Below are 18,799 nucleotides of genomic sequence, written 5' to 3' on the forward strand. Positions count from 1 at the left end.
GGTTTTGGGTGTTGGAGACCCGTAATAAATGGCGTTTGTGGATTTGCTGAGATTTTTGAGTTTTCTTCGCGTGGTGTGCGTGATGGGGCTGGGCAGTGCAGAGCTGGTGTCGGTGACGATCCTTACGCGGCATGGTGTGCACCGCGTGTTTTGCAGGGGCTGTGCCCTGCACGGTCGAACAAACTGATTTTTTCTGTTTTTTGCTGTTGCTGTTGTTGCAGGGGACCGGACGCCGTATGCGAACTTGGCGGGGCTGACGCAGTGGGCGCAGAACGGGGTGCTGACGGAGCGGGGGATGGAGCAGCTGTATGTGCTGGGGCAGACGCTGCGGGCGCACTACGGGGCGTTCCTGCCGGCGGAGTACTCGGGGAGCGCGGTGCACGTGCGGTCGTCGGACGTGGAGCGGTGCCTGATGTCCACGTGGTCGCTGCACGCGGGGCTGTTCCCGCACAAGGCGCAGCGGCAGGCAGGAGCGGGGCAGAAGGAGGCTGGCGAGGGGATTGCGCTGCCCGAGGTGTTCCAGACAGTCCCGATCGAGACGGTGCCTGGGAAGGAGGAGTATCTGCTGAAGGGGTACTCTGCGTGGTGTGTCTTATTTTTTTGGCTGTTCAATGAAAATTATATTTTTTTTTTTATTTGAAATGGAATGAGCAGTGCTGTGACAGAAAGGCTGTTTGGGAACTGGATGAAGACGGAGGAGGCGGCAGGGATCCTGAAGAAGTACGAGGAGGCGCGGGCAGAGGCGAAGGCGCGGTACGGGGTAGAGATCGACTTTGCGACGGTGGAGGATGTGGTGGATGCGATGAATGTGGAGGTGGAGCACAAGTGTGAAAAGCAGAATTCATTCATTTTTTCTTTATTTTTTTTTCCATTGAAAAATGGGGTGGTGCTGGGTGTGCAGCACGGAGAAGGCGACGGAGGAGCTGAAGGTGCTGCTGGGGAAGCTGGAGGGGCTGCAGCACGAGGGGCGGAAGTTCTATTTTGCAGTGAACAACACGCTGTGGAAGCAGGCGACGCTGGGGAAGCTGTTTGAAGAGGTAATTTTGGAATTCGCTTTTTTCTTTTTTGATATTTTGAAAAGATGAAAAGAGAGGAGAAGGGTTGTCATTTGCAATTACAAAAAAGAAAATGTTATTTTCGAAGTTGTTATTTTTTGGTGGTGGAAATGATGAAAAACATTTTTGAATTCTGATTATTTGTCTGTCTTTGTCTTTTGTGAAGATCTTTTCAGTGAATCCTGCACGGACAGCAGAGGCGCTGGAGGCCGAGCCGGCGCGGCCGCACATCAAGCTGCACCACTACTCGGCACACGACACGACGCTGGACATGGTGCTGCGGGGCCTGGGGCATGTGGCGTCGAAGATCCCGTATTATGGGAGTGTGGTGATTGTGGAGCTGCACCGGCGGAGTGGAGGTGGCAGCAGCAGCAGCAGCAGCAGCAGCAGCAGCAACAGCAATGGAGTTGGGAAAGGCAGCAAAGGAATAAAAGGGGGAGAGTACTTCTTCAAGTTCTTCTTCCAGGAAGACCAGAAGAAGGCAGGGACAGAAGAGCTGTGGGCAGCGTTCCAGCCGGTGCAGTGCAAGAGCATGGAGTGTCCGGTGGAGGTGTGCATCCATCATCATCATCAACAACACAACAATTTGTTTTTTAATTTATTTTTTTCTTTTTTGGTGATTGGGGATTGTGTGTGAATGGGGTGAGCAGGAGCTGGTGAAGGCGGTGGAAGGGGTGTTTCCGTCGCAGTTCAAGGAGGAGGAGTGGCACAAGTCGATCTGCGAGTCGCAGGTGCCGTTCTATGTGGCAGGGTCGGAGGTGGAGACGCAGCGGGCGAAGGAGGAGGAGGACAAGAAGCGGGAGAAGACGTATATTGGGCTGTCGGTGGCATTTGGGGTGCTGTTTGGGGTGGCGTGTGTGGTGCTGGTGGTGGTGATTGTGCTGCCGTGGGCGAGGCGGCGGGGAGGGAGAGGGGGAGGAGGAGGGCAGGCATACAAGAGGGTGGACGGGTGAGGGCTGGCTCTGAAACGCGCTGAATGTTTAATTGGCTGATTGGCTGATTGGGTGTGAGATGCGTGGGTGTTGCGATGAGTGTTGCGATGGGTGTGCCGTTGGCATTCATGGCATTTGAGATTATTGTTGGCTGTTGGCTGTTGGCTTTGTAATTTGTGATTTGTTAGAGTTTCTGTATGTTTGCTTGCTTGCTTGCTTGCTTGCTTTGCTGAGAATTGTTGAGACCAGATATATTTTCTTTTTTCATTTTTCTTTTTTATTCATTTATTTTTTTGGAGGCTTGTGAGCACGAGTGTTTTGAACATTTAAGATTGATATTTATTCAGAAAACGGAGTGGTTGCTCCTTCTCTCTTTCTCACACGCAATGAAACATTGTTGTCTTTTGTGCTGTCTCTGGTGCTTTCGGGCAAGTGAAAAGGCTGTGCATTAAAGGCGAAATACAATGAAGTTGAAAAATTAAAAAGAAACTTTAAAATGAAAATGAATGAATATGAAAAATTGGTTGAAGTATTTTTTAATGATGATGTATTTCCCGTTTTTTTGAAAAGCAAAAACAAGAATTAACTTTAAAAATCATCATTTTCCTATTACATCAATAATGAAACAATATTTAATAGGTTTTTACTTTATATTCTTTAAAATGCTAAATTGGATTTAAAATTCTTGATGTTTTGATGGATTTTGTTCATTTTTTATAGTTAACCCAATTTCAGAAAATATAGCAATTGAGAAAAATCGCCTTTTCACGGAGTTTCAAATGAATTTTTGACTCGTTGGTATTAATCTTCGCTTCATCTTTTCTTTATGATGAGATAAGTGAAATGGACGTTTGAATGGATTTCGTGATGGTTAGACAATACTGATTCAATTAAAACTTTAATTTCAAATTCTGATAAAAAATTTAGAGCTTCCAGGCAATTATCTTGAACAAATATTATGAACTGATAAATTTGAGATGAAAATAATCAATGATAATTAGAATCTAAGTTTCTCAAAGAACCATTTAGATTCACCAGCGCGATATCTGTTTAACGGTGAAAGAGCGTTAAAAAAGCAAAGATTCAAAGCTAAATAATATTTTATAATAACAAACTGTTTCTGGAAGATTTTCTTGACAATTTTTCTGACGTGGCGACGTTTAACTGGATCGTCAACCTTATCAAATGTAACAACATTTTTTAAGGGGAAGTTTGCAGTGTATCTTTTGAAATAAAAATGTGAATTTTATTTTTGTAAATGAATGATAAATCAAATCAACAAATTCTTCAAAAAATACCTTGTTGGGAGAACGTGAGAGAAGTTAACAACTTTCACGAATGGGCGCATTCCAGATTTTTGAACAGTTCTTCTTGCTGACATGTTTCTTGTAATTTTTCTTGGGCTTTTTCTTAATCCAGCAACAAGAAGACGGCTGAAGCTGTGTTGCTTTGACTTGTGGACGACGGATTTAACGATGACAGCCTTCTTTCCGGCATATCTTCCGTTAAGCATAAGAACAACTTTGCCTGGTTTGAAGCTAAATGCACAATTTCAAAGCGAGAGCGAAGAAAAACATATTTTTATGATGGCAATAATGAAAAATTGATATCCACATAATCACCATAAAAAAATTTAAAAAGACGATTGATTAATAATAATCATGAAATAAATTTGCATTGACGGATAAAGGATCGCACACAATTTCATTATTTTTCCTTATTCTGAAGGTTTCGGTCCAATTTCGGAATAAAAAGATTAATTTTCCCATAAGTCAAAACTCAATGATTTTGATTTTATTTTTTTATTTTTTCAATGATGCATTAAGCAAGGCTGTTACGATACAGTTGAGCGATGGATATGGAGTGCGAGGTAATGTGGAAGGAATCTCAACGACTTTTTATGGAATTCCCTATGCAGAGCCTCCTGTCGGATTACTTAGATGGAAAACTCCAAGGAAATTTGTTCCCAAAACGAAAAACCTTGTCGTTCAAAGTCATGAACGTTTGATACTAATTTTTTATTTAACTTTTATTATTTTCTCATTTTGCAATATTTTGTTTTCAAACTATTCTTTGAAATTTTGCTCCATTTTTCATCAGCGCCTGCTTGCATGCAAGATAAGAAAATAAAACAATCTGAAGATTGCTTATATTTGAATGTTTTTGCACCAACAGATAATCTTCCTCAAAATACACAGGGAGTTAAGCCTCTTTGTCCTGTTGTGATATATTTTCATTTTGGTAGTTTTTCAAGGGGTTCTTCTCTCGGAATTCCAGGGCAATCATTTGGCATCTACAATAAAAAAGGAATTATATATATTTCTGCAAACTTCAGACTTGGAATTTTTGGTTACTTTTCTCATCCTGGACTGAGTAATGAAGATCCAAATCACAAAACTAACTTTGGTCTTTATGACCAACGAGAAGTCATGAAATGGGTAAAGAGAAACATAAAGAATTTTGGTGGAGACCCAGATAAAATTACAATTCTCGGCATAGTATGGCGTTTTGATTTCAAATTACAGCAAGTTTTTTATTATTTTCTTTAATATCTGTTTGCACTCTAATCAATTCTTAATAGTCTTCTGGTGCAAGTTCAGTTTTATGGCATTTAGTTTCGAACGACGAAGCAGACGATGCAAATGATGCTTCTGGACCTCTTTTTCATCGAGCAGTTGCACACTCGCCTGCTTTAATCACCGCGCATGGCACAGAAAGCACATTTGCTGCAAAAGAGGCGATTGGCGTAGCATTTGCCTCTGTAGCAACAGCATTGAGCGACAAAAGAAGCAACTTCACTGAAACTGCAAAAGGAGAAGCCAAAAAAGAAAAGGCCAAAAATGTGAAAAATGGAGGAGCAACTCCAAAAGTCAATTCTCGTCACGAAATGGGCGAGGAGACGCCTGCCGAGTTCTACGCTGCTCAGCTGGCGCGTCTGCGCGAGCTGCCAGCGACTGAGATTTTGCATGTGCTGTCGCTGCTGTCACAGCAGAACTTCAACTATTCGAGCGGCACAGCTGGCGGAGGGAAAATGCACCGGTCGATATTTGCAGAGCGGTTTATGGGCGATCCGGCAAATCGTGTGAGCGACCTGGTGCGGTGGGATTTGGAGGAAAGAGCGCGGAAAGAGAAGCAAGTGGAAAGCGAGATGAAGCAAAGAATTTCGGAGCAAGCGAAAGCAGAAGCAGAAGCAGCAGCCGCAGCAGCTCAGAAAGCAGCTGAAGAAAATGAAAAAGGGAAAGGCAAAAACAAAGGGAAAGGAAAAGGAAAGGGGAAAGACAAAGGAAATGACAAGAATGCACAACCAGCAGCCACCCAGCCAGCAAAAGTGAAGAAAATCGAAGAACCAGTCGAGGTCGAACCAACGCCAGTTCCATCGCTTCCTTCTCTTTCAGCGCCGAGTGTGTTGCAGCTGACGATCCCGTCGCCTGTGGCAGGAACTGTCTTCCACGTGTCTCCGATGACAGCAGCGATTGTCCACCCGCCGAAAAGCGAGGCTGCCACGTTCAACGAATACGACCTGGACAACACAGAAATGAATGGATCAGAAGAGAAAGAGACAGAAGGAGAGAAAGCGCAGCGGAGGAAGAAGGCTTTTTACTCTGTTCTGCCGCGCAGCACGAAGCAAAAACTGCGTCGGGTGCCTCTTCTGATTGGCACAGTGAAGAATGAGATGTCGATGTTTCTGCACCCTTCTTTCCCTCTCCGCGCACCGCCTCTTTCACTGTGGAGGACATCGTTTGGGGAGCTGTGCAACGGAATGGCTGATGCGAATGCGTTGGAGAGAGAGAAGACGCTGGCGACGAAAGAGCTCGGCGGAAGAGAGCTGCTGATGGAAAGCGAAAGGGCAGACGAGGCAGCATCGAGTGCAGCAGAGGCTGCGTTGGAGGCAGAGAAGAAGAAGATAGCTGAAGAGATGAACGAGAAGGAAGGCAAAGGAAAGGGAAGAGGGAGAGGAAGAGGGAAAAAGGATAAATCAGCAGCGGGAGCAGACAACACAGCATCTTCTCAATTAACATCCTCATCATCAGCCACTTCTTCTGTGTTCAGTGCATCATTGTGCCCAACCATTGCTTCGTATTATTCTCCACAAGAATTCTTCCACTCGTCCACGTGGTGGGCGTGGGAGTCTGTTGCCACTGATGTCTACATGGAGACAGCCATCCGCGAGTTCATCCAGGGTATCAGCATCGCTGCAGAAGACCCGTCTTTCAGCTCAAACACGGAAGAAGGAAGGATAAGCGAAGAAGACATCGACTCAGATGGACTGATCCGTTTGACACCGAACACGCTGCCTCCGCGGCCGAGGATATATCGCTTCCTGTTTGATCACTCGCCTTACAATTCGATGTTCCGCAAGATACCCAATTTAGACACATTTGTTGGGTATGGCGCCTTCCACACAGGAGATGCACCGTATTTCATTGGTGGCGAGTCTAATCATTGGATGAATCAGCAAGGGAAGCAGAGCAAACACGGATGGACAAGAAACAAAGTGCTGATGAAGGCGAAGCTGACTGACGAAGAGCAGAAGCTGCAGCAGACGGCGACTGACATCTGGGCGCACTTCATTCAGACAGGAGGGATGAAAGGGAACCAGCACACGAACTGGCCGGTGTGGAAGGAGGAGAAAGAAGAGTTTGTGCGGTTCCATCTGCCAAGAAAGGAAGGGATCTCTGAAATGGGGCTGGAGAAAGGCGGGTGCGTGACGCTGTACCATCACTACAGGACAAAAGAGATGGAGATGTGGGGGAGGATGCTGAAGGAGAGGACGCGCATTGGAAGAGTGTGGGATGTGCTGTATTCAGAATGGATGAACGAAAGATGGACTCTGCAAGGAAATGCACCGAATGATGTGACTAGCTCTGCTGAGTGGAGGCTGAAGAATTATTTGGATGCCTCGTCTTCTTCTCCTCTCCTTGCGCTTCCTTCGAACTCGCTTTCGTATCTTCTGAGTGTGTCTGTTGCCGATGCTCTTCTTCCAGTGCTTGAGCAGGGCGACCAAGACACCCTCGCTTTCTCCAACGCCGATGGGAAACTCACAAAGGAGCTTGTTCAGCTTCTGGAAACCAGCAGCGAGAAACTGAAGCAAATGGAAACAGCTCAAAAGAAGGAAAAAACAGTTTATGAATCGCCTTTTGTGCTCCACCCGACTGTCAGTGGGATGCCCTGTGAGTCTCTTTCTGGTCTGTCATCAACAGCTGTGGCATTGTTAAACTCTGTTTTGGAGAATTCTTCTGCTGCTATGCCTTCTTCTTCTTCTTCAATTGTATCGGTTTCTTCTCTTCCAGTAAACATCTCTGCTCCTGTTGCTTCCATAATGTTATCAAAGCCGCCAAACAAGTTTTCAATTTCTCCTCCATTTTTGAGCGGATCTCGCGTTTTGCAGCACAACGAGCCATTTTCCTCCTTTATCATCAACGCGTACTTCTCAAACCCTGTTCTCCCGCTTGTGTTTGTTCTCCCTGTGTTCTCGTTCCTTCTGTGGTGTGTGTTTGTGGTGTGTCTCATGTGCTGCTCGTCCAGCCACCGCAACAAGGAGACCTGCCGCTGGTGCTGTTGCTGCTGCTGCCCTTGCTGCAGACTCCGTGTGCCGTTCTATGGAACTGTGAAGAGAGGAAAGATGCAGAGACCAAAGATTAAGCTTTCCAAACAACAAATGCTCAGCATTAACGGAGAACCTGGAAGAGCTCCAGGGAGAGGAAAGATGACCCCTGAAGAAATGAAAGCGAAAGAGGAGGAACTCCTAAAAGCAAAAGCCAAAGCAGAGGAAGAAATGAAAGCAAGAATGGAAAAGGAGAAGAGTAATTAAACATTGTTTGATTTTTCCTTATCACCTGTTTATCCATTTTTTTAGAAAGATATATAACTATTTGTATTTGATAATTCCTAATTATTATTTTCTAACTTCTTTACAAAATTATTATTTTGAAATAAGAATTATTTCCACCATTTCAATTTTTTTAACCGGAATAATAAAACTGGTTTTGGGAAAAAATTTGAATCTGTTAATTTGAAAAAAAAAAAAAAAAGCTTTTTTGCAATCGAATTTATTCTTTTTTTCAAAAATTTCAGAATTTTTTTTCTGAAGCGAAAAAAAAATAATTTCCGGTTTTTCTTTTCATCTTCCTTTCCTATTTGTCATATAAAATAAACACTGAAACAAAAAGAATGAGAAATTTCTTATATAAAAATAACAAAAGAAACTCAAAAAAACTTTTAAATAAAAAAGATTGAATCAGAAGTTTTGCAGAATTCAAATGTAAAGTCCTCCTCATGTTTATTCAGAAGACCGTCGTTACAGTTATCATCACCAAGAATTATTCACAGCTACACTCATCCAACACCTTCATACCTTAAAAACATTAAAATTGTTTCTTAATCCTTTACAATCACAAGAAAAAGGCTCCCAGCCCAATCATATTTATGATAAAAATATTCTTATTCAATAATATTATCCAAATATCAAATGATCATATTTCGAAAACGTTTATTTTCACTTTGATGAAAAAGTCAAATTTTTTGATGTCACTTTCGGAAATAATTGCTGATCATGTTTGTTTCAGAAAATGGGTAGAAAAAATATCCGCGCATTTCAAAATGAAACATAATTCATTTTGTGATTGTTTCGTTTTTAATAAAACATTTTATTACATAATATTTGGTAATTCAAGAATTAAAAAAGAACAGCGAAATTGATTTTGATTGCTAAAAGTATTTAAGTTTAAAAAATAAAAATAAAATAAACAAATCAAAAAAAATACTTCATAAAAATAAACTTTTTTGAGATAAAAATAAAACGTTATAACTTCCATAAAATAAGAGCACAAATGTGCTTTGAAGCAATAAATAATTTATAAAACATTTGCTTTGAAAATAAAATGTGTTAATTAATTAATTAATTAATTTGATCAACAACATCAAAAACTACTTTTCAAAAATAGCCTGTTTCTTTCTTTTTGTTTATTTGCTTCCATTTTGGAAGAGCATAAAACTCCTTCTTAGTCATTTTGATTGCATCGAAGAACTCTTCATCAGACAAATCATCCAAGTTACGCTTTCCTCCATTAGAAGATGCATCAGATGAAGAAGAAGAAGAGGAAGAAGAAGAAGATGATGATGATGATGAAATGGAAGAAGCCGAAGAAGACGGAGAAATCGAAGAAGAAGAACCAACATGGCTCAGTGCTGGCGACGAAAGCGAAGGAGAATGTGTCTGAAACAAAGAAGCAGCTGACTTCGGCAGATGAGAAGGAGCTTTTGAGTGAGAAAGGGGGATTGCGTTGTTTGCTCTCCCGCTCTGCTCAAACCGCAGCCGCGCCAGCTGAACAGCTGACAGCCCTTTTTTCTCCGTCTCGGAGAAATTATGCTCGTCGGAGGGTTCGGAGAAATGTTTGGATTCTTTTTCTTTTTCTTCGATTTCTTTTTGTTTTTTCTCTTCTTCTTCCTTTTTCTTTCTCTCTTCTTCCAGTTTCTTTCTTTCTTCTTCTTCTTTCCTCTTCTTTTCCTCTTCTTCCTCTTTCTTCTTCCTCTCTTCCTCTTCCCTTTTTTTTCTTTCTTCTTCTTCTTCTTTCCTTTTTCTCTCTTCCTCCTCCTCCTCTCTTTTCTTCTTTTCTTCTTCTTCTTTCTTTATTCTTTCCTTTTCCTCTTCTTCTTCTTTTCTTCTTCTTTCCTCTTCTTCTTCTTTCTTCTTTCTCTCTTCCTCTTCTTCAATTTCTTTTCTTCGTCTCTCTTCTTCTTCTCTCTTCTTCTCATTCTCTTCTTCTTCTTCTTCTTTTCTCTTTCTTTCCTCTTCTTCTCGTTTAGCTCTTTCTCTTTCTCTTTCTCTTTCTCTTTCTCTTTCTCTTTCTTCTTCTTTTTCTCTTCTAAATTTTTCTTCCTCTTCCTTTTTCTTTCTCTCTTCTTCCCATTTCTTTTCCTCTTCCTTCCTTTTCGCTTCCTCTTCTTCCTCTTCTTCTCTTCTCTTCTTCTCTTCTTCTTCTTTCTTTTTCCTTTCTTCCTCTTCCTCTTCCTCTTCAATCCTCTTCCTTCTTCTTCTTTCTTCTTCTTCCTGTTCTTCTTCTTCTTCCTTTTGTTTCTTCACTTTTTCATCCAACTTTCTCTTCAGCTCATCATTCCATTGATTCTGTTTCCTCTCTTCTTTAGCAGCTTTCTTTTCTTCCTCCTCTTTTTCTTTCTCTTCTTCTTCCTTCTCCTCTTCTTCTTCCTTCCCCTCTTTCTCCTCTCCTCCTTTCCCCTCTCTCTCTCTCTCTCTCTCTCTCTCCATTCTTTCCATCTCCGTTTCAGCCATCTCCCTCACTGCTATCTTCACTGCCTCTGCCAGCCGAAGCACATCAGCAGGCGAAAGACGCAGAGAAACAAGGCATTCCCTCAAAACAGCTGGAAACTGAGACAAAATAGTGGGAAGGATCTTGTTGTCGGTAGAAGGAAGGAATGAGGAGGAGGAGGAAGAAGAAAAAAGAGGAGAGGAGGAAGAGGAGGAAGAAGGGGGTGATAGTGATGATGATGATGATGATGAATGAGAAGAAGAAGCAGCAGAAGCAGCCGGAAACGGAGGAACAGGAGGAGGCAGAGGCGGAGGAGAAGGCGGAGCCATTTTCGCAGTGGGAAATGAAGATGTTGGTGACATTGGATATATGGGGCTCATTGGACTCATTGGTGACATTGGAGGCAGTGGAGGCGGAGGTGGCAAAGAAGCAGCAGAAGGCGAAGGAGACAGATGAAGTGGAGAAAGATGAGGGTTGCTGAGGGTGTCGGGTAATTGAGGGGGGAAAGAGGGGGGAGTGAGAGGGGACATCGGAGAAAGGAGGGGAGGGACTGGTGGAGGAGAGAGTGGAGATATCGGAGAAACGGTTAATGATGTTCGCTTATTGTTTGTTTCTTCTTTGTCATTGTCTTCTTCTGCATTTAGATTATTCTCATTGTTATTTTGTTGAGGTATCGCTTCATTTTCTGTTTCAGATGCATTCGTGTTGTTTCCGTTAGAATTCGCTTCGCTCAGCTTGGTTTGTTCATCCACCACGCGAACAAGGCTCAATATGTGCTTTTCCTCTCTCTGAACAAATATACCCACGACTGTTATCACCTCATCTGTACCAGCAATTGCTTTCAATTTTTCTAAATACTGAGGATTAGATTCGTTTAAAGATTTTGTGATGAGAAGTTTCTTTCTTTCTTTATCTTGGTCATCCGATGCATTGGCCAAAAAAAAGTAACTTTCTGCTTCCAATGATGGATTTCCTTTTGCAGGTTTAACTTTCTTCACTTTAATTGTTAAACATATTTCTTTTCCTTGCCAGTTTTTTAAAAATAAATAGGAAGGAGATTGTGAACTTTCAGGTCCAAATTCTTTGTCAAATTCTTCAAAGCTGTAATCAGTGTCAAGTGACTTTGCATAATGAACTGAAGCTAACTCTGCTTCAATATATGTTCGAGCTTAATAAAAAATAAATGTCAAAAAATGATATAGTAGTTATAAGAGAATAGTAACAAACGACATCCAATTAACCGTGCACGAAATTTTAACGGTTTTCCAATTTGTATAAGATCACGATTTTTCCGAATTCTGCTCGCGTACATATGCAATTTAAGATCTGCTCTTCCATTCTCATTTTGCTTTTGATCCATAATGAGATGAAGAGATCTCTTTGTGATTCGCTTGACGATTCCTTCCCAATAAACGCATCGACTCATAAATTTTTCGTCAAAACGTGTTTGCCTCTCTGAATCGAGTGCAAAAGAGCATTCACTAAGATAATCTTTCCAAAGCAAAGAATTATCCATTGAATTACTTTTTAATAAAGAAAAATATTTTTTTGTTTTGATCAAATGCCCATCAACTAATAAATAACAACTTCAAAATCAAATTTGTTCTTCAAGAAAAATACACAATATGAGAGTGCGCTAATGCACCGAAGCATAAAATATTTGAAATATTTTCTTTTTTCAAAATCGTGAAATGTTTTGAAAAGAAATAAATTTTAAGCATTTTTTGACTTAAAAATGCTCAAGTAAACATCACGAAAGAAGTACAAAACAAGCGAGAATAGAAATTGTCTTGATTATGTTCAATGGCCAAATTTCGAAATGTATGAAGCATACACAGAAGAAGTAGTTGCCTTCATCTGTGATCTTATTGGCTCAATGTCAGGTGTAAGCATTGAAGTGAGTGAGGAACTATATTGAGAAAAATGTTGGTTTAAAAGACTTGAAGACGGAGAGGAGGAAGAAGAAGAAGAAGAGCGGGAGGACGATGCTTTCATTGGTGAATCGTCACCTCTGCTCGAATAAGGAGAAGATGGGGAGGATAAATCAGAAGGTGTTTGATGAAAAGAAGAGCCAGACGAAGAATCGAAAGCGCTCTGCCTCGATTCGCGCGCCATCAGCGAAGATTGAAGTGACTGCAGCCCAGCAATTGCCGAAGAGACTGAGGAGGAAGAGGAAGAAGAAGAAGATGATGATGACTTTGAAGTGAGAAGAGAAGGGTCAGCATTGCAAAACGAGTGGTAGCTGTCAGACGCAACAGCTATCTGCATCCTCTTCGGGTTCCACTGGATCAGCGACTGCTGAGCAGAGCCCGCCAGCACAGACGGAGGAAGCACCCGCTTCACAAAGATTTTCGCTCCGTCTTTTGTTCTGTAGAACACTGCAAATATTCCACTTTCAGATGGCGGCGCGCCTGGCTGGCTGTGGACTGTAAGCACAACCATTTCTCCATTCGACGAAAAGCACGCTTTTGAAATATTGCCTTCTTTGCTTTCGGAGTTGCTTATTTTATAGATCAAAGCAAAGCTTCTTGTCTCAAGAATCCACACAGACCCATCTTCAATTTGAGCAAGTGCAAATTGAGCATTCGGACTTATTTCAAAGTGCTTTATTTTTTTTCGTTCTGGGCCAAAATTAGTCGTCACAAATGGGGAATGCAAAGGCTCTCTGGAATCATAACCAGCAACGCTACTTCGTTCAGTTATTACAAAAAATGCAACTCCGCTTGGATCATATGAAACAAGAGGATTTACAAATCCAGATTCGATATTAAGTATACCCTTAGGTACGTCATTTGAAATGTCCCAAAGTCTGATTGTTCCATCAGACGATGCGCTCAAAAAGTCATCATCAACAGGAGATATATCTAAAGAAGTAATTTTTTGCTCATGCCCTGGGAAAAATCTGACATACACATTGTCATGAATGCAATGAAGCCTGATGTCTTGCTCGGGGCACATCGGCCCTGAGGCGTAAAGCACAACATCAGGACTGTGTGTGAAATGAACATGACTTATTCCATACTTTTTAGAAAATAATGTTTTTAAATGTGAACCTTCCAAAATATCGTAAAAAATAAGTGTATCCTCGCTTGCTGAAACAAAATAATTGCCATCATCAGAATATGAAATCGAAGAAATTGCTTTTAAATGATCTTTTGTTAAAAAAGAAGGAGAAAAAGTTTTGATTGTTTCCTCCTTTAAAAACATTTCGTTGTGCTACTGTGAATAATGTAGGTTTAACTTTAGAAATTATGTTAATTTGCTCAAAAAATATCCCAAAAATATATTAAAAATATAGAAATAATGGACACCTTTTTTAAATTGTTTATATTTTTAAATATCGTTTATGAATTATCATTTTTTATTTTTAACAATTCAAAATTATAAAATTTTTTCATAATTTTTATGGATTCCATCGTTCACCAATAATTAATGATAATTGTAATTTTTCATCAATTGCAGTATAATTTCATTTAATGACAAAGAATAACTGTATGTTTATAAATTTAGATATAAATTAAAGAAATTTTGAACTTGTTGGAATGAATAATATTTGAAATTTTCTTGATTAATAATGATGGAAAATGAAAATCAATAAATATTCGGAAAATATTGTTAATTTCATTCATTTAAAAACACTATTTTTAAGGAGTCTTACATATCATCAATAATTGCGGTAAGTGGGCAGATTAGGAGTAGATATTTGAAACATAGGTTATATTTCTATTTTCGGATCTTTTAAGAATTGTTTCATGACTTTTAAAGTTGCTTTTATAAAGTTTATAAATGAAAATAGTAACATCTATCTGTCCCATTTATAGATATAACTGCATGTTAAAATGTTTTAGACAATGATTAAGTCATTTGAATTTTGCTTGCGAATTGAATTTTTTCGTTTTTGAGTAATGCTAGACTGAAAAAATGGATGTTCGAATTGCAAAGGCAATAGGTTATTGATGTGTATTTTCTTTCAACGAAAAGGAAGATCTTTTTGTCAATCTTTAAGAAAATGGCATTATTACGATAAAGGAACATGAATGCACACAATGGTGGATAACGAAGAAAATTATGAATGAAAAATATATTATAAAAGTCAAATGTATCTCTTTGTGGATTCTTTTAAATACAAGATTGTAAATTGGTAAACTTATGTTCTCATCTTTTTCTTCAATTTTTAAATTATTTTTCTATGATTATTTCAAAAATGAAATATTTTCAAGAACAAATAATAAAAAGCATTGAAGAATAAATATGCATTTGCAAATTTATTAAAGCTTTAAAGTATCATTAATATGAATGTTTGTTTTAATCAAACTTCTGTAAATATCAAACTGTCATTATTTTATTTTAATTCTCTTTTACAAATTATATCGGTAGATCATATCTAACACATTTCCTGATATTGAAAACATTTCTCATTTGCAAAAAACGTTCAAATTATTTTATCTGATTTTCTTCTTTGAACAAGAAAATTGAAATCAAACAAAACCTCATAATCTCCGAGTAATCAATAAAATTTAAAGAAACAAAACTTTGGTGATCACTTTAAAGAATATTCCAATAAAAACATCAACAAAATTCAAATTGATCAAAAATTGTTTTAAAATTTGTTGGGCAAGATCAAAAGTTAAATTTTTTGAGTATTTCAAAAATAAATGAAACAGTTATTTTAAATTCGCTGTGATTTGTTGGTAAATATTGAATTTTCTTAAAAATCAGTGGAATTAATATATTTTCTTTTCTCACCCATAAATTTATAGACTGGAGAAACTTTGAAGATCAAAAAAGAATTTCACCGAAACAATCAATAGTTTATGGGTAGTTAAATTTTTAATTTAAATATTTCTTAAACTTAAAAGGATGCAAACTACTTGCAATAATTTTTTGCAATCTACTATGATTTCAAAATCAAGCTGCATGGATAATGCTGTAACGAAGGAAGGCGTTTGTCAAGAGTCAAAGATTGAGACTTTTGTTTCATCGAATTTTTCAGCGGAAGCTTTGCATACATTTGAAATCGAAAGAGTTGCCACAATTATATGTGTTTCGTTAACACAAATAATTCCTTCATTAATGCAAAATGGTTCTAATTACCAAATTACAAATCCAAATTTTCTTTTGACATTTACCCAAAAAGGGTTAAACATTAGAGCGAGCATAATTCAGCTGTTTCAATTTCTAAGAAGCACGAATATAACTTTATCGGACACTATTTGTGCGATGATACTACTTGACCGATTTTTGATGATGAGCAAACATTCTATCATCGAAAAAGGAACTTTAGAAGTAAGCGAAAAGAACTTGGGAACAGTGATAATTTGTGCTCTGATGATCGCACATAAAATTAATCATGATATTCCTTTCCGCAATTCTTACTGGGCAAGCATGTTTCAAATTGATCTTGCCGATCTAAATCAATCTGAAGTGACATTTCTTTCTCAATTATCGTATCATACTCTTATTAATGAGTCTCATTTCTATGAAACTATGCACCTTGTTAAAACAAGATGAAAGTTTTTTGAAAATTGTGTTTTATAAACTTAGAATTGTTCAAATCTGATTTGTTTGAAATGAATTTCGTTTTTGTTGAGATCTTGTAGATAATCTCTTAGCATTCGTAGTTCTTGTATCGTGTTTTTTTACAAATTTTTAACTTTTTGTTTTGTTTATTGTTGAATGTAATGTTCAATTGGGATTGTTGCTCAATTTTTCACTTGTGCAGAATGTCCATTTGTGTAACGACATTTGAGACAGTGGATAATTGATTTTTTTTATTTTCGAAATTTAACATATTCTCTTCAGAAAAACTTTTTATTATCCTATATATTCAGACATAATTCATTTATAAACTTTGTTATGTGCTTAGCAAAATGATATTTTTTTTTTTCGTTTCAATTCTGAACTATATTACATTATCCTTTTGTTATTTAATATGTATCACTTCCTTTTCAAATTGCGTTAAATAATAAATGTGTGTTTATCAATTATCTGTTTGTTATTTTTTTCTTTCTTTATCGTAATTGTTTTAGTATTGCTGGTCGAAAAAAGGAGAAAAACATAATCTAAAAGATGATTTGAAATGAAAAGATATAATTTGAAATTATAAATTATTTGATTTTTTTTGTGAAGCATTTATTTATTTGACAAAACTTGTTGCGCATCCAGCAAGAGTGCGGTAATTCCAATTTTTTATCGCTCTTTTTCAGAGTTTTTTTTTTTTTTTTTTTTTTTTTTTTTTTTTTTTTTTTTTTTTAAATTGGCTGATCCTTTTTGAAATCATACTTTCGTTCGAGTTTTGATCAAAATTTTTATCTCTATGGGATTTAGAAAAAGATTTATTTTCTTTGAAATATTGTTATCACATGTGTGTATTCACAATAGTAGTTCATTTTTACCAAATCCCATCGAGATTAAAATCATGATCAAAACTCGAACGAAAGGATGATTTCAAAAAGGATCAGCCAATTTAAATACGTTTATTTCAAAATCAATTTTCAATAGTTTTTAACTGAAGTTTAATTTTTCGTTATCATATTATTAAATTTGAAAGCTAATGTTTCTTTCACTTATTAGTTAACATATGTGACAAAATATTGAACTTCATGCTTTTCATTTGAGAAAAATTGCTCTCTTGATTGACTATTTGTGAATAAAAAATTTGAATAAAATGAATTTTTTTTTCATGAATACTATTAATTTTAAAAAGCATTTTTTAAAAATGTTCATGAGGTCTGATTGCAGATACAAAAAATTCAATTAATGTGAAAAAATCTGGGGGAAAATACGGAATAGCAAGCTTTTTTTGCACAAAGAACAAAAAAATTGTTTCATTGATAACTTTACTTAACTGTTTATCTTAATTTTTGTGAAAAGTTCATTTCATAAAATTTTTTGGTGAAAAAGAAAAATAATTTTTGTTGTCTGATTCTCATCCCAACTCACAAAATATAACCGAAATGGATGTTAATGCTTTGCGATATCATAATTATTATGCTCGTGAAATTTTGTGAGTTGAAAAAAAAAACATGATATAAACATTTATTTTTTATTTCAGCACAAAAATTAAGGAAAACGCACTTTTCAAAACAATTTTTGCAACTCAGATTTTAAAATATATTGGACTTTCATATCTGCAAAAAGGTGTCGTTGATATGGGACAAAATATTTGACTTCAAGAATTTTCATTGAAAAACAATGCACTTCAGATTCACTTTTTGTGAACAAAAATTTTTAACAAAAATGGTTCATTTCTCGAAATACGTTTGAGGTTACAAAGCATAATGTTATTATATTAATTTCGTATATGTGCTAATATGAAAATCGAATTTATTATGAAATCTGGCAAAGTTTAATAATGATGCAAGCGAAACAATCTTTTCATGCTTTGTGCAAAAAATGCTTGAAAGTCCATATTTTCCCCCATATTATAACAAAATGTTTTGTTATCTCACTCGTATTACATAAAATGGACCCATTTCACATGTGTTGTTTAATTGCAAAAAGTCTATCCACAGTGCATAATTTATATATGAAAAAGCCTGCAGTCTAATATTTTGTACCATTTGTTAAAGAGTTAAAAAGTTAAATGTTTTTCTATTTATCATTGCTTGGAACAAAAAAAGTCTGAGAGAAATTATTATTTATATAAAATAAATAAAAAAATTTTTTCTTTTCGATTTTTTCCAAGGAAGTAAATTTCGTTATATGAATAACTTAATAGCACCGGGCACTATATAAAGGTTTATATTTAAATGAGGCAATGATTTTATCTTGACCTTTTTTCTTTATCTAGACCTTTTTCTTTTTTGTCATGTTTTTAGCTTTACACAAGCCTGTGATTAATAAAAAATAACCAGAAATGTTTGAAATATTTGAATTTCCTTATTCTGTATTTTTTTTTTCAATATTTCATGTTTTGCAAAAAGATCGAGGATAATAATAATTTTATGTCTTGATCATTGACTTGCTGCTTTTCCAGCAAATATTTTTTATTAAAAGTTTTATGCTTTTATATCATAATACATCGTTTCTTTTTTATATGATTTAGTTGTTTTATGCTTTCTCAACTTGTTTTTTTTACATTTATTCTCATTTCACACATTTTTTCAAAAAACACGATTTTAAGGACACATATGAATTTGTTTTGAAATTTATTGAAATGATAAATAAACATTATAAAAATAAAACGATTCTTGTATGTTAAAAAGATAATTTATTTGTGAGTGTTTGGTAATTTGAAACACAAAAAAATGATATATACTTGCTTTTCAGTTCAAATTCTTGAAAAGTTCCTTTTCATTTCAATGCTTGATGCAAATAAACGATAAATAAGACTTTATATATTTTTTTCATTTTTATAAAATTTGACACAAACACTTGTTTATATAAAAAAACGTGTTTTAAGCAAAAACAGTGAAATGAGAAAAAATGTCAAAAATTAAATTGAAAAAGTTAGAAACAATAAAAAATAAAAATTTATGAATGTGGAATTATGATGTTGTGGCTAAAAACGTTCAGGAGAAAACATTCACCTTATCACCAGTAT

At 36.9% G+C, this 18,799-nt stretch overlaps 5 protein-coding genes across 5 annotated transcripts; 2 read left to right on the forward strand and 3 right to left on the reverse strand.

Moving 5' to 3' along the window:
• Positions 1 to 28: 28 nt before the first annotated feature.
• On the forward strand, positions 29 to 2,008 carry MONOS_14607c2 (uncharacterized protein; the record flags this gene model as incomplete). The annotated part of the gene is made up of 6 exons (XM_067867423.1): positions 29 to 134; positions 222 to 585; positions 655 to 825; positions 902 to 1,037; positions 1,222 to 1,605; positions 1,706 to 2,008. 6 exons carry the CDS (start codon positions 29 to 31, stop codon positions 2,006 to 2,008), a joined length of 1,464 nt encoding a protein of 487 aa, XP_067731613.1.
• A 787-nt stretch (positions 2,009 to 2,795) lies between these two features.
• MONOS_14606 (putative Ribosomal protein L27, component of cytosolic 80S ribosome and 60S large subunit) lies at positions 2,796 to 3,731 on the reverse strand. The gene is made up of 4 exons (XM_067867421.1): positions 3,688 to 3,731; positions 3,286 to 3,525; positions 3,103 to 3,210; positions 2,796 to 3,033 (listed from the first exon to the last, which is right to left on the reverse strand). The coding sequence occupies exons 1-4, from the start codon at positions 3,693 to 3,695 to the stop codon at positions 2,985 to 2,987; spliced, it is 405 nt and encodes a 134-aa protein (XP_067731614.1). The 5' UTR covers positions 3,696 to 3,731; the 3' UTR covers positions 2,796 to 2,984.
• Positions 3,732 to 3,755: 24 nt separating this feature from the next.
• Positions 3,756 to 8,019, forward strand: MONOS_14605 (putative carboxylesterase). The gene is made up of 3 exons (XM_067867420.1): positions 3,756 to 3,989; positions 4,088 to 4,485; positions 4,569 to 8,019. Exons 1-3 carry the CDS (start codon positions 3,770 to 3,772, stop codon positions 7,797 to 7,799), a joined length of 3,849 nt encoding a protein of 1,282 aa, XP_067731615.1. The 5' UTR covers positions 3,756 to 3,769; the 3' UTR covers positions 7,800 to 8,019.
• Positions 8,020 to 8,584: 565 nt separating this feature from the next.
• Positions 8,585 to 11,770, reverse strand: MONOS_14604 (putative Villin headpiece domain; the record flags this gene model as incomplete). Its single annotated transcript, XM_067867419.1, has 2 exons — positions 8,585 to 11,422; positions 11,482 to 11,770. The coding sequence occupies 2 exons, from the start codon at positions 11,768 to 11,770 to the stop codon at positions 8,922 to 8,924; spliced, it is 2,790 nt and encodes a 929-aa protein (XP_067731616.1). The 3' UTR covers positions 8,585 to 8,921.
• Positions 11,771 to 11,880: 110 nt separating this feature from the next.
• Positions 11,881 to 13,475, reverse strand: MONOS_14603 (putative Wdr82 protein). The gene has a single exon (XM_067867418.1). It carries the CDS (start codon positions 13,459 to 13,461, stop codon positions 12,055 to 12,057), a length of 1,407 nt encoding a protein of 468 aa, XP_067731617.1. The 5' UTR covers positions 13,462 to 13,475; the 3' UTR covers positions 11,881 to 12,054.
• Between the last annotated feature and the right edge of the window lie 5,324 nt (positions 13,476 to 18,799).

This window comes from Monocercomonoides exilis (assembly GCF_001643675.1).
Source record: "Monocercomonoides exilis strain PA203 chromosome Unknown scaffold11-1913109, whole genome shotgun sequence".
Taxonomy (NCBI): Eukaryota; Preaxostyla; order Oxymonadida; family Polymastigidae; genus Monocercomonoides; species Monocercomonoides exilis.

Excerpts from the sequence above, each read along its gene's own strand:
- MONOS_14606 (XM_067867421.1), bottom strand. Across the intron at positions 3,211-3,285 it reads TCTCACGTTCTCCCAACAAG|ATACACTGCAAACTTCCCCT; the intron begins GTATTTTTTGAA and ends TTATTTCAAAAG. Across the intron at positions 3,034-3,102 it reads AAGAAAATCTTCCAGAAACA|ATATCGCGCTGGTGAATCTA; the intron begins GTTTGTTATTAT and ends ACCGTTAAACAG.
- MONOS_14605 (XM_067867420.1), top strand. The coding sequence starts at position 3,770 with ATGATTTTGATTTTATTTTTTTATTTTTTCAATGATGCATTAAGCAAG. Across the intron at positions 3,990-4,087 it reads TGTCGTTCAAAGTCATGAAC|CGCCTGCTTGCATGCAAGAT; the intron begins GTTTGATACTAA and ends ATTTTTCATCAG. Across the intron at positions 4,486-4,568 it reads AAATTACAATTCTCGGCATA|TCTTCTGGTGCAAGTTCAGT; the intron begins GTATGGCGTTTT and ends AATTCTTAATAG.
- MONOS_14603 (XM_067867418.1), bottom strand. The coding sequence starts at position 13,461 with ATGTTTTTAAAGGAGGAAACAATCAAAACTTTTTCTCCTTCTTTTTTA.